General features: G+C 46.0%; 1 protein-coding gene across 2 annotated transcripts in view; it reads left to right on the plus strand.

The window, feature by feature from the left end:
• The window catches only part of LOC119177348 (MARVEL domain-containing protein 1), an 89640-nt gene extending 76809 nt beyond the window's left edge, over window positions 1–12831 (plus strand). For both annotated transcript variants that reach the window (XM_037428828.2, XM_075878438.1), the window contains exons 3-4: window positions 8627–8761; window positions 10880–12831. In XM_037428828.2, coding sequence (XP_037284725.1) covers window positions 8627–8761; window positions 10880–10996 — 252 coding nt within the window. In that variant the 3' untranslated portion in view covers window positions 10997–12831. The remainder of the gene's footprint in view (window positions 1–8626; window positions 8762–10879) is intronic.
• Window positions 12832–14175: the final 1344 nt, after the last annotated feature.

Consider the following 14175-nt stretch of genomic DNA (forward strand, 5'->3'; position numbering starts at 1 on the left):
ATACATGGCTGTATGTATAGCACACACAACATGAAAGGATGGAGAGGATAACAGTGACACGAAATTTCTAATGAGATGATTTATGCGCCTCGAAAAATGCCCTCATCTCCCCCCAAAAAATTCTGAGGAAATATCGAATGCATTGCTGACGTCAGATCCGGTCTGTAAGGCTAAGACATGTGACCTTCATCAATGCGCAAATGTTATTTTAAACGTACCGCTTTCGTAACACTGTGGCGAATTGACGCTAACATCCCACATCCTGTTTCTCTGGTTAGCGAGCCGAGCGTCTGACAGGCACGCGCGCTCACCAATCTATCGACGAACTCCTTTGTATATGACGCTCGACGACGTACCATCTGCAGACGTCGGGCCTCACAGAGCGCTCATATCGGACGCTGGTGAACACGTCTCCAGTGTACGTTGCATAAAACTACAAGAACTGGGACGGCGTCTTACCGCACATCGCGTACGCCTTTTATGGGAGGAGGAGGAGGAAGGGAAGAAATGAAAGGCAGGGAGGTCAACCAGACGCACGTCCGGTTTGCTACCCTGCACTGGGGGAAGGGGTGAGGGGATTAAAGGAGAAGAGAGAGAAGTGAAGGGCAACGTGTATGTTGGTGGGACCTTGTCCATTGCACGCTTATAAGCGGTCGCGTAGTCCGGTCGTCTTCAGAAAACTTAGCAGTGCCCGCGTCGCTTTGCTGGCCAGCGACGCGTAGAGCCATGAGCCAAGTATCTTTTCTTCGGAAAAAGGTCTACTGTCTAGTGTCTCCAACGTTTCGCGTAGCAGATTGCGTTCGCTCGCAAAACGTTCACATGAACACAGTAGATGTACTATTGTCTCGTCAGTGTCGCACGATTCACATCGGGAGCTATCCGCCATTCCTATGCGAAAGGAGTACGCCTTTGTAAAAGCTACTCCTAACCACAGGCGGCACAGTAAAGTTGCATCCTGGCGGGAGAGGTCCGATGGAACTTGAAGCTTTCTCGATGGGTCCAATTTGTGTAGGCGGCGGTTCCTGACACTGGGGTCACTCAGCCAAGTTTCCGACATTGTGTTAGCGAACGAGTGAAGGCCCCTTGCAGCGTCGGTTCTCGACAATGGAATTGGGGTTGTCTGGGCGTCCGCGTGGGCAAATCGGGCAGCATTATCAGCAAGGTCATTACCGACAATACCACAATGTCCCGGTAACCACTGGAACACCAAGTCAAGTCCTTTGGATAAAACTTCGTGAATCACTTCTCTTATTTCATTCACTAGTTGTTGGTGCTCCCGCTGTCGTAAAGCTGATTGCAAGCTCTGAAGGGATGCCTTGGAGTCACAGAACACAGCCCATTTTTGAGGTCAGGCTTCCGCGATATAAAGCATAGCAGCACGTAAGGCGGCAAGCTCCGCTGCTGTGGATGTTGTCCTATGCGACAGTTTAAGCTTTATAGTGACCTGGTACGCCGGGATGACAACAGCACCTGTGGAGCTGTCAGCCGAGACCGATCCATCGGTGTAAATGTGGGTCCTCTGGCCGTATTTTTCGTTGAGTAGCGACAATGTAACCTGTCGTAGGACCACTGTTGAATGATGGCTCTTGTTCGCTATTCCCGGAATAGTGAGGCACACCTGTGGTTGTTGTAGGCACCATGGGGGTGACGCTGGTCTTGTTGCGGGAGTGAAGCCAAAAGGAAGGCATTCTCTATGGGCAGAAATAATCTTTGAAAAGATCGCGTGTGGTCTTTGAAGTGGCAACACTGCAACATGGTGACCAGGAACTCGGCAGAGGTGTCTTATGTGGGCTCTCAAATTGTCAGTGGTGATGTATGTTCGAATTGGATGCTCTCTTGCGATCATAATTGCCCCGTAGGTTGAGGTGCATCGCGGCAATCCTAAGCACACGCGTAGTGCTTGTCCTTGCATACTTTCGAGAGTGCGGATGTTCGTCTTGCACGTACTTGCCAGTGACGGCAAGCTGTAGCGCAAAAATCTCAGAAACAGTGCTCTGTATAGCTGCATCATTGACCTTATCGATGCGCCCCAAGATTTTCCGCAGAGGAACCGCATTATATGAACAATGGAAGTTAGCCTTCTCTTCAGGTAATTGCAGTGGGCACTCCACGAAAGGTCCCTGTCAATAATCACACCCAGGAAGCGATGGTTCTTCTGGTATGGAATATTTTGTCCATTGATGGTAACGGGGTATTGTGTCATGGCTCTGCGGGTAAACGCAACCAATGCACATTTCTCCGTTGAGACGGAAAGATCTTGCTTGCGGAGATATGAGCATGTCAAGGTGGCAGCCTGCTGGACTCTTGCACGTACTTGTAGACGAGTTACAGCCGAAGTCCATAGACAAATATCGTCAGCATATATGGATATGAGGATGGTACTTGGCAAAATTTCACGAAGTCCTACCATCACGAGGTTAAATAAAGTGGGACTTAATACGGCGCCCTGAGGAACGCCACGGGAGATATAGTAATTGGTGGTAGGTCCATCTGAGGTTTGTACAAAAAAGGACCTTCTTGTCAAATAATCCTGGATCCATTGGAACACCCGACCACCAATTCCAACAGCTTCCAACGAGTCTAGGATGGCTTTATGTATTACGTTATCATAAGCCCCTTTGACATCGAGGAAGAGTGCCAGTGGTATGCGCTTGAGGCTCTTCTGTTGCTGGATAAATGTTGTGAGATCAATCACGTTGTCAAGAGATGACCTACCTCGCCGAAAACCCGTCATGCAGTTTGGGTATACGTTGTACCGCTCAAGGTACCATTCTAGGCGTGTAAGTATCATCCTTTCCATGACTTTTCCTACGCAACTTGCGAGGGCAACAGGGCGAAATGATGTCAAATCAAATGGTGACTTTCCTGCCTTGAGTAGTGGCACAAGTCGACTTATCTTCCAATCCTGGGGAACATTGCCCGCCAGCCATGAGTGGTTGTAATAGCTTAACAACTGTCCCCTTGCCTCCTGTTGAAGGTTGGCTAGAGCGGCGTAGGTGATGCCATCGGGTCCTGGTGAAGATGATCGTCGGGAAGCCGCCAAAGATGCGTCAAGTTCTTCTATAGTGAAAAGATTGTCCATTTCGTAGATGCGGGGTTCAGGGATAACACTCCTAATGGTGCCAGCAGACAAGGCGGACACACCGGCGATTCGCGTACAAAACTCATTTGCCACTTCAAGTTGGGTGTGGCCTGAATGTAGGGCTAAAGCCATGAAAGGATGTCTTTGTTGGGGAGCCGAGCGCAGGCCACGAATAGTGCTCCAGATGCGGGACAACGGCTTTCGGGGATCCAATGATTCGCAGAATGATTTCCAGCGTTCCTGTGCAAGTTTGTCTAAACGTCGTTGGACTTTTTTCTGTATGCGTCGTGCCAGCCTCAAGTCGCGTATTGCTTTCGTCCGCCTGTATCTTCTTTCCGCCCTTCGGCGAAGCGCGCACAGTTTTTCCAGTTCAACGTCGAAATCTGAACGCTTGCCGGTGAACGGGAGGAGACAGGAAGCTTCCCTCATTGCCTCTTTGATGACATGTTCCAAGTTCTGGTCAGGGTCTTCACGGCATGTATTTTCCATGAGTCGCTGAAACTTGGACCAATCAATTCTTCGTATTGTGGTCTTAGGAAAGGAGTTAGTAAGACCCCTTATTCGCATATAAGTCGGAATGTGGTCACTCCCATGCGTTTCGATGTCTGAAAACCAGTGCACTTGCGACCGGAAGTTTCTGGATACCAGAGTCAAATCGAGGCAACTGCTGTACGTAAGGCCCCGCAGGTATGTAGGACTGCCATCATTTAAGAAACATCGGTCATGCTTGGAAGCGAATGACACGAGGTTACTTCCTTTAGCGTTGATCGTCGAACTACCCCAGATTAAGTGATGTGCGTTGAAGTCTCCAGTTATAACCCACGGGCCCGCAGTTGTTGTCAGTATGTCTCGTAGTCGGTCTTGTTCAAATCGTCCGGATGGTGATATGTAGACACCAATGAGTGTGAATGACACTTTTTCCTTTTTAACACGTAAGCAGACATATTGATTGTCATCATGCGGTTGAACTGCATGATGCACATATGTGAAATCTGTGCGAATGTAAACAACCACCTTGCTGCGTTCCTCGCACGTTGAAGAAACGAAAGATTCATACCCTGATAGTTTAGGAGGTTGTTGCATGTTTGGTTCACATATAACTATCATAGGAATACGATTCATGAATATATACTGACGGAACGAAGAGATGCGGGATCTCAGGCCTCTCGCGTTCCACTGCATTATCGACGCTTGTCGGACCTCGTTGCGGAAGGAGAAAATTGGTCGAGCCATGGTTGCTACTGGAGACTTGCAAATACTGGACTTAGAGCATCCAGTACTTGTAGTGCACTCTGAGCGAGTGGAGACTTCAGGCTGCTGCACAGCTTTCGCATGGCATCCAGCAGTGTTCGGAACATTCTGATGACTTCTGTGTCCTCCTCAGGCAGCTTGTCAGCGGCTGGCTGGAGTGATGTGACTGTCGATGTGCGCTTGGGATTTGCAAGTGGCTGTGATTTCGGCAATGAAGGCCAAACTGATTCATCTGCAACTGTGCTGCTCGTTGGTTTGTTGACCGCGCTGGCCGCCTTAGGTCTGGGAGGCAAGGGCGGTGGAAGAGAAGGGTGGTGGAGTGGTGCTTTCGATGCAGCGTCTGCGGCGTTCTTTGATGAACTGCGGCGACGGTGACGCCTCTTTAGGACGGTCCTGGCAGCCTCTCGATGCGACGAATTGTCTCTGACCATTTGCTTCAATACCGCTATTTCTCTTCGGATTTTGGGGCATTCTTTTGACGAAGCTTCATGTGACCCATGACAATTCGAGCATTTGAGCGTAGTTGCTTCGCAGTCATCCACAGAATGGGCTTCCACGCAACGAGGACACACCGTCCTATTTTCGCATACGCTTCTCACGTGGCCCATCTTCATGCACTTATAACACTGTAAGGGCTTCGGTATGAAAGGTCGCACTGAATGCCGAAAATGGCCCACCTTTACGTGTGAAGGAAGAGTGTCGCCCTTGAACATGATCTTCAAGCAGCGTGAGTTTCCCAAACGGACAACTTTTGCGATGACGCTGGCTTCATTTACCGGTTTTACCAGAACATCGAAGTCGGAGCTGGGAATGGCAGTATCCACATCGTAGATGACTCCAGTGACGACGTTAGAGCTCACAGGAATGTAGGAGCGAACTTTCATTCCCCCCAACTCGTTGACGTTGCGCAGTACATTAAGTGCCGCAGCATGCAAAACGTCGATGGCCAATACGTTCTTACGCGTGTTCACTCTGATGTCTGTGATCTCGTTTGGCACGAGTCCTTCCAGCATCACCGAAACAGATTGCCTGTTGAGGCGCTTCATGTTACCGTCCGATACCTCAGGGACAAAAAGAATAGTGTTTGTCACGGGTCTCCTTGGCAAAATTTATGCCTTTTATGCTGCCTAACATGACACCACTGGCTGCAGCACTTTCTTTCACCTTTACGGTCGATCCGCATGGCATACACTGAATGCCATCTGTTGTTTTTTTTGTTTTTTTCCTGACCATGACGATTCTTCTTTAGCCAAAACTGCCGAACGTCTCACGCAAGAAGCTCGCTGTTTTGCCCGCTTGCGTACAACGGCCTCGTAAGGCTGAGCAAAAGCCCTTTAGTATAGCAAGCATCAGTACGACACTTGTGATCCGGCAGACTTCGTGTGGATATGGCAGCCTTTGTGCAAGCGTGACTCGTGCTAAATAAAGACTACTTGGCCGATTTACCGAGCCATGCGTTGTGCTTGGCCATCTAGGTGCAGTGGACTATCGCATAGCGCGCCTCGCTATTAGTGGAAGACTCTCTGCCAATATAGAGAGGTCACGTATGTGACCAGCCTGAAACCCTTCGATCGGCGAGGCGTTGACTGAAGCGCGCACCCTTCTTCTTCTTCTTCTTCTTCTTCTTCTTCTTCTTCTTCTTCTTCTTCTTCTTCTTCTTCTTCTTCTTCTTCTTCTTCTTCTTCTTCTTTTTTTTCTTTTTCTTCTTCTTCTTCTTCTTCTTCTTCTTCTTCTTCTTTTTCTTCCTCTTCTTCTTTTTCTTTTTCTTCTTTTCCTTTTCCTTTTCTTTTTCTTCTTTTTCTTTTTCTTCTTCTACTTCTTCTTCTTCTTTTTCTTATGCTTCTTTTTTCTTTTTCTTATGCTTCTTTCTTCTTCTTATTCTTCTTTTTTCTTCTTCTTATGAGAGAGAGTGTATTCTAGTCGTACGGGCCGCGGAAGAAGGAGTACAGAAGGTGGTAGAGGAAGACATCTCCACAGCCTTATTTTGTGTAAACTCACGATGAAAGCCTTCTGCAAATAAACGTCAAACGCCAACTTTTAATGTAAAAGCAAATTTATAGATCGATGCTTTCCGCTACTCTAATCTCCCTGTATCGTATATTTTTGTCATTTAATAAAACTACGCCAATCTCTCACCAGTGCAGTCAGTGGCCATTTTATCCCTTTCGTTTGCTTTTATGTACAATAAATGCGGAGCATTTCTTAGCGAATCAAATAAATACACACATACATGGGCGGACGGATGAGAGGAAGCCCATTCATTCGTTCGTTCGTTCGTTCGTTCTTCCAGCTATTAACATGTGGGAGTTCTCGGGGTCGTTTTGGAACGTTAAACTCCAACAATTATATTATTATTAGTTATCGTGGTCGTCTTCCTAACTTTATTATCATCATCTTCATCATCATGATTATGATCAGCCTGACTACGCCCACTGCAGGGCAAAGGCGTCTCCGATGTTCCACCAATCAACCAGCTCCTGTGCTAACGTCTGTCACAATGTAACTACAAACTTCTGAATCTCATCGGCCCACCTGACTTTCTGTCTCCCCTCGCGTGTTTGCCTGCTCTTAGAACCAAGTCTCTTGCCTTTAATGACCAGTAGTTCTCCCGCCTATGTGCTAGCTGCCCGGCCCATGTTCATTTGTTCTTACTGATTTAAAATATAATATCCTTCACCGCCCTTTGTTCCCTAAACCAGTCTGCTCTCTTCCTGTCTCTTTAAGTTACACCTATCATTTTCCTTTCCATCGCTCGCTGCTTCGTCCTCAAGTTAAGTTGAACCCTCTTTGTAAGCCTCCAGCTTTTTGCTCCGTAGATAAGTAACGGCAAGATGTAGATGTTTTATACATTCCTTTTGAAGGATAGCGAAGAATAAAAATCAGGATCTCAGCAGGAATCAAAGACATTCTGCATGGCAGTCAAATATGTATTCTACCAAATATCCAAGCCAGATCTTGAAACTTCATTGGAAAAAGATCCTATGCACATGTCATGCACGTGCGACATCAATTGTGATTGCAATGCTGGATATCTAATTTTGTAACAAGGCAATAAACGTATTACGTGTACAACTATAGGACGCAGGTCATGGTAGAGTCCATGATACAGGTCATAACAGATGTATAGCGTCTATTGTGGTTCCAGTGTTGGCTCTGCTTTTGTAACAGTGTACAATAAATACTACATGTGAACTTCCAAGACTCTAGAAGCTAGCTTTGCTGGACCCCGCAGGAATGCACTGCTGAATGATACGTATGATATTCACATCGTCGTATTGTAGAGTCAATTCGTTTCTAAAAAAAAAAACAGACGCCTGTGCTCAGATTACTGGCGTCACGTAAGACCATAAGTTACCTTTTGAATTCCAGTGTAGGGGGAGGTGGGTTGACTTGCCTGGTAAGTCTGCGATGTGCATACAACCACTCAATTTGCGAAAATACGTTGATCCACCACGCTTTCACTCAACCCCCCCCCCCCCAAAAAAAAATTGCAGCTAAAGTGCTGGCGGGTTCGCATGAATCTGATACCACCAATGCGTGGTACTTTCTTTTTTTATCTACTTTCCTATTTTAATGAAGAGCAAATTTTGCCTGTGTGCAGTGCTTTCGGTGAAGCACTGCACACAGTGCGTAAGGCATACGTCAGACGACGCCTACCATAATAGCACGCATCCGCTGACTGTTGCGGCAGCAGTGGGTGTCGGTACGTACTATGAATTGCTCTTCACCCGCCAATTGCGATGAAAGTTTTCTTGAAATATTGAGTACGTGAAAATTAGAATTAAAAATGAATCTGCTGTTTTCAGTAGCCTCGGATAATGATGTGCAACTGCTAACTAGTACTTTTTTGTTTCATTTTATTGCACATGAAGTCGCCGAGACTGAAAATAGCGACTTGTGCTTAACAGCAGAACACTATCCTTTGCGCTACTGTGGTATGTAATGACACACCTGACAAAATGGCACCGCCCCGTGCCTCATTGTTTAAGTTGTTCGCGGAGGTCGCTTCAAAAATATTTAAATTTGTATGTTCGCAAATCACAAAAATCATTTCGAGACATTTGAACCCTATATTAGGGGCGTATAGCTGGTGTGTGTGTGTGTGCGTGTGTGTGTGTGTGTGTGTGTGTGTGTGTGTGTGTGTGTGTGTGTGTGTGTGTGTGTGTGTGTGTGTGTGTGTGTGTGTGTGTGTGTGTGTTTGTGTGTGAGAGAGAGAACCTCTATCCCATGTAGTCGAGGACAGTCTGGATGTCATTTTCCTCACGCCTTCATAACTCCTCTCCCCTCACGCAGGAGCTGGCGTACACAGTGACGGCTGTCGTCCTCTACATCATCGCATCCGTAACACAGCTGGTGTCACAGTCAAGCTACTACGAAACTTGGCCCACTATGTTCAGTGCTCTCAACGGCCAATACATCGCTGCTGGCGTAAGTATACTGCTTTTGTGCGTTCAACGTTTTCTTTTTTCGCCACTCACGTCAAAGGTTCTCTTCGCAAAGAATATATTTCTTTAGTTACGGTGTACTTAAATGAAGAAGCGCAAGAGTGCGACGCTTATGACACTTCGTTACGGACACAAGACAAATTAAACTATGTAGCCATACACTTTATGATATTCAAAACTGTCAATACTCGCAAGATGAAGAATCACAATGAACACTCCCGGCGCTGCCATGTGAAACCATCGGAGTCCTGCGGAGCAGAATTTCAGACCCCCGTAGAACTTGTCTCGCGCCCACAAACCACGTCCACATATTAACGCGTTTCTTTTTTATTTTCTCGGTGTGTCAGCAATGAGTCCGAAATTAACTCAGAACAAACTATTCGAATGAAAAGGAAAACATGTGTGCCAGAAAACGTGAGCGCAAGGAACGTAAAATGTCGAGTACAATGTTGCATCTAAGGATTGACTAAGGTGCATTTTCTTATTACAAAGTAACAACAACAGTGACGACACGCGCCTAGACATTTTCTTTTTTGCTCCATTCTTTGATGACGCCTCTAGAGCGCACATGCGTTCGCTGTTCAGAGAGGTTGAAAAGAAATCATGATTGCCAGAGTACTGTGTAGTATTACTATACCGTCGTATGGGAAGTGTCATATGTGAACGCAAAAAGAGGCCCTCTTTTTAAAGACGATAGTCTTTCTTGACGATAGACCTTCGATAGACGATAGAACTTCGACGCAAAAATGTTGGTCTGTCTGTCTGTATTTGCGTTTGACTTTGATAAGTCAGTTCTATCGTATTGTCAAGAACTGAGGCTGAAGCGGAGTATTAAATTATTATTATTATTATTATTGTTGTTGTTGTTGTTGTTGTTGTTGTTGTTGTTGTTGTTGTTGTTGTTGTTGTTGTTGTTGTTGTTGTTGTTGTTGTTGTTGTTGTTGTTGCCAGTGTTCCTAAAGAGAGGGAGAAATAGAAAGGAAAGGCAAGGAGGTTAATCAAGCTTTGCTCGGCTGGCTACTCTACACTAAGGGTGGGTGAAAAGGGGAATCAGATGAAGGAAAGATGTGAAGAAGAAGAAGAAGAAGAAGAAGAAGAAGAAGAAGAAGAAGAAGAAGAAGAAGAAGAAGAAGAAGGAGGAGGAGGAGGAGGAAATAAAAAATAGCAAAATAGTCCACTCGAGACTACACAGCGCGGTCTCACGCTGTTCTTTCACAAGCGCTCGTGAAGTCCAGCAAGTCCTTAAGAAGCACAAGAGAGCTTTAGTGACTTTGTGCGTATGCGAGACCGTCGGCCGAGGTCCCAGACTCTTCTGTTGCATGCCGCGCTGCTAGCCATTCCAATGAAACACGAATACGCATTCGTAAATGCCACGCGTCCAACCACATGCGACACAGCAAAGTTTTATCGCGTTGTGATAGCCAGCATGGCAAACGAAGTATGGGTTGATTGAATACAGCCGCACGTTGGAGAAACGTTACTTATTTTTTTGTACAATCGTGATACGTTGAGCAAGTGATTCTAGTCGCCGCGCAGCGTGCTTTCTCAGGAGGGGTACGGGCGTACGCAGGCCTTGGTCATGGGCCAATCCACCGACAATTCCGCAATGACTAGGCAACCAATGAAATACAATATCGTGTCCTTCCTCAAGCTCTTGGTGGTAATCGTGCCTTATCTCGTATACTGATTGTTCGTGTAATCCGTGCCGTAAAGCAAGCCGTAGTGTCTGTAAGGCTGACTTCAAGTCACAAAAGATGGCCCTACAGAGGCATTTGTAGCGCTGTCCATGGGTAGCACAGCGAACCACGGACGCTCGTAGACTCAATCTGTCTGCCTTTTCTGGCGTTGATTTTTCTCTCTCTCTCCAAAATTAGTTTGGTCGGGCTCTCTGAAAATGCTCATACGGACATGTAGTAGATGCCGCAAATAATAATGCAGCCTAACTTCAAGGATCTAACTATGTTCAGTATGCAGTAAGTATACCCGAGTTCAACAGAGTGGTGGGCCTTGCAAGTAATATGGTCTAAAGCATGCAAATATGTTAGTTTCCATGGCTGCGCACAAACCTGCTAGTGTTGACACAACACCGTCGCATACGCAGGTGTTCGGGCTGCTGCAAGCGATCGTCTACGGCGCTGGAGCGTTCCTGCTGTTCCAGGACTGGAAGGCAACAAGGCCGCCCCCACCACCCCCGCAGCCACCGCGGCCCACCAACTGAGCTGTGGATGCCTCTTGCCTCTACGGGACGCTTTCTCCCTGTTTTTGTTACTATTTTTTTTTTGCTCGCCCAGAACATAGACGAGTTCGGCCACGGCTGCCCACGCACTAACAGAGAAGACACGGCACTCACGAACCGCACACGACACTGCTTGCGGTTCCATTTACGAGCGCACCGTCTGACTGTATAGGCCGCCATCTTCATTACGCGAATATCCAGCGAGAGAGAGAAAAGAACATTATTCTGTGCGTTTTATATATATAGTTTGCAACTGTATTCCTTGTAGTCATCTCGTTTATTGCGACCAGTCAAGTTCTCACTCGCGTTAAGTGCGCGTGGCGGTTACCCTCAACCGACACCTGGACATCCCATCCTTTTGTATTTGCGACGCTGTAAAACAAACTCACTGACACACTTGCGTACCGCCATTAGATTCTCAAAACAGGTTATTAAAAAAACTGAGTGCTGTCTGAGTTTTTGTGAAGGTTGTGTTTTGCGCTAGCAATGGTGGGAACAATTTCCGATGCATTCGAGGGCATTATAGTTCCGCGCAGTGGATCAAAAGAAGCGTATTCCATTGTGTGTGCGTGAGTCTAGCACTGCTTGCGAGGCGTAATACATTTAGCGTACTATAGAATAACATTTTAGTTCGCTACAGCTACGCCACAATCACTGGCATCCAAGCTGTAGGGACTCCTTCGTTCGGCAACTGTGCAGACCTCTTGCTGTGGCTTATTCTTTCCCGCGGCTATTGATGAGTACCTGGTTATGTTCATAAATTAATACTTTTGAGCTAGTTACCTTCCCTCGCCTTTTTTGGGGGGGCAGCAAAAACATGTCTGCAACTGACCTGCCTTGAGCCATTCATCAACGTCAGAAGAGTTTAAATAGTGGCAATGTTTATCGCCCTTCTCTCGTCGAGAATAAAAAGATAGACGACCAAGATAAATGAATATAACACGCAGACAAAACTAATTTAATACTTTCCTGTAGTTTGAAGTCAGAAACTAATATAACGTGAATAAAGAAAAAGCGCTTACGGTTGCCGAATCGTTAGGAATGTCGGGTACACTTTTTTATAGTTTTAAAACAGGCCCACGGTGCGTTTAGCTGAGCTGAAAGACATATTTATTATTTACCCTTGGAACGCTTAGTGTATCAGCAGGGTTCAAAGATCATATCATTGAGGATAACTGAGATCGCCTGGACTGCCCTCGCAAGTTGAAGAAGCTGCAAGATAACTCTCATACTCAATACCAGCGGCACCATGAGAGCTCACTACAATACACTATAGAGGCGGCGTATTCCACAAAGTTTTCACATGCTTAGTGCATTACTGTGTAGGTAAAGTATATAGTCGAAAGACATGCACACACATTGTTGTTGTTTTTACGACATACCACTGAACAACGAACGTTACCTAGAGTTTCCTATAAGAGCTTCATTGCGTGCATATATCAATTTACTTCTATATATGTTCTGAGATTCCGGGTTCACAAAATAAAATATTTGCTTTATACGCTGGTCGAAGCAAAGTATATCTCTGTATATACTGTTACAGGTGCAATAATTATTTGTTTATCTCTCTGAGACGTATACGAATATATTTAAAATGTCATTACTAATCCGCGCTACTTACTTCTATCTCTAAGGAGAACAGTTTGTTCCCTTCTCTACAAAAACAAGACACTGTTCATCGTGCATGTCTGCGGATGCCGATCGCGCAACGCGAGCAATTAATTATAATTATTCGACGATGCATTTACGCACTAACAATATACCTGAACTCGCCATTCTTGTCACACCCAAATGAAATAAATACATGTGCAACCGCGCGCACCTGTATGCTGCCTTGTCTATTTCTTTCAGTCCGTCGAACAAGCCATGACTTAGAAATATATCACATCGACACCTTGACGCTGGTCTTTATGGCCGTAAGCCACAATGACCGGCGTGAGAAAAATACTCTGTGGGCGAAAATTAAAAATAATATAGAAGATATACGCCGTCGTTGTTGATTTCTCAAAGACTGATCTAAGCTACAAGGTTGGTTGATATGTTGGGCTTAACGTCCCAAAACTACCATATGATTATGAGAGACGCCGTAGTGGAGGGCTCCGGAAATTTCGACCACCTGGGGTTCTTTAACGTGCACCTAAATCTGAGCACACAGGCCTACAACATTGCCGCCTCCATTGGCAATGCAGGCGCCGCAGCCGGGATTGGATCCTCCGACCTTCGGGTGAGCAGCCGAGTACCTTAGCCATGCACTAGACCACCGCGGCGGGGCAAGCTACAAGGTTAAAAGCCCAGTTAGCGAAAAATAATTAAGCCCGCGCTTTACTGATTCCGTAAGTATCAAAATATAAGTCACTTCTACATTCTCTAATAAACACATGAGGCGTGATTCTGTGCCACCTCCTCAGTCCCCTGAGTCTGACGATATCGTAAGCTACGATATGCTCGCCCATTGACTGATAAGGCACTGTCATTGGCCTATGTATTACGGCAGATTTCGTTTATTCATTCCGACATTTAGGAATAGTTATTTCACAAGCGAGATGCTCTAATTTCGGTAATCTTTAGCACGAAATGAAAGCGTTGAGTAAATTTCCATTTTCGTGATATCAGCGTCAATATATTGCCGATTGGCAGCCGCTATTGTCGCTGTGTCAGGCGTACAAGAACAACCCTTGCTTTGAGAAAGCCTTAAGATGTCACCGGTGCTCCTCTGGCAGTCTGCACCCACCGTGGTATTCGCAACTCCAGTCGAAAAAGCAGAGATGGCTACGCTTAACAGTGTCAATGCGGCATTATTGCTTGGCGCTGAGCTGAAGTCTCTGGTTTGTGGCCGGATCGCGCTCCTTCATGGAAGGTGAAATGGTGCCGGCAAATCAAGCGGATCAAGTCATAAACACCATATGTTTCTTCATAATAAATATATTTCAAGTTTTACGACTGCAGTTATGTAGCAAGAAATTTTTTTGGTGAGGTTCGCCCATCTTTTATAAATATTCGCGCCCTTTTTTGCGTGTGTACATACACACAAGCGAAATCAAAAATTTTCGGAGCGAAGGATTACACCAGCTTAATTTGAGAATGCATAGCACAATGATTTGGGCAGAAAACAAGCGAACGCGAAAAATACACTCACACGTAATACAACTTATTTTCTAAAG

The sequence above is a fragment of the Rhipicephalus microplus genome, chromosome X, assembly GCF_043290135.1.
Source record: "Rhipicephalus microplus isolate Deutch F79 chromosome X, USDA_Rmic, whole genome shotgun sequence".
Lineage (NCBI taxonomy): Eukaryota > Metazoa > Arthropoda > Arachnida > Ixodida > Ixodidae > Rhipicephalus > Rhipicephalus microplus.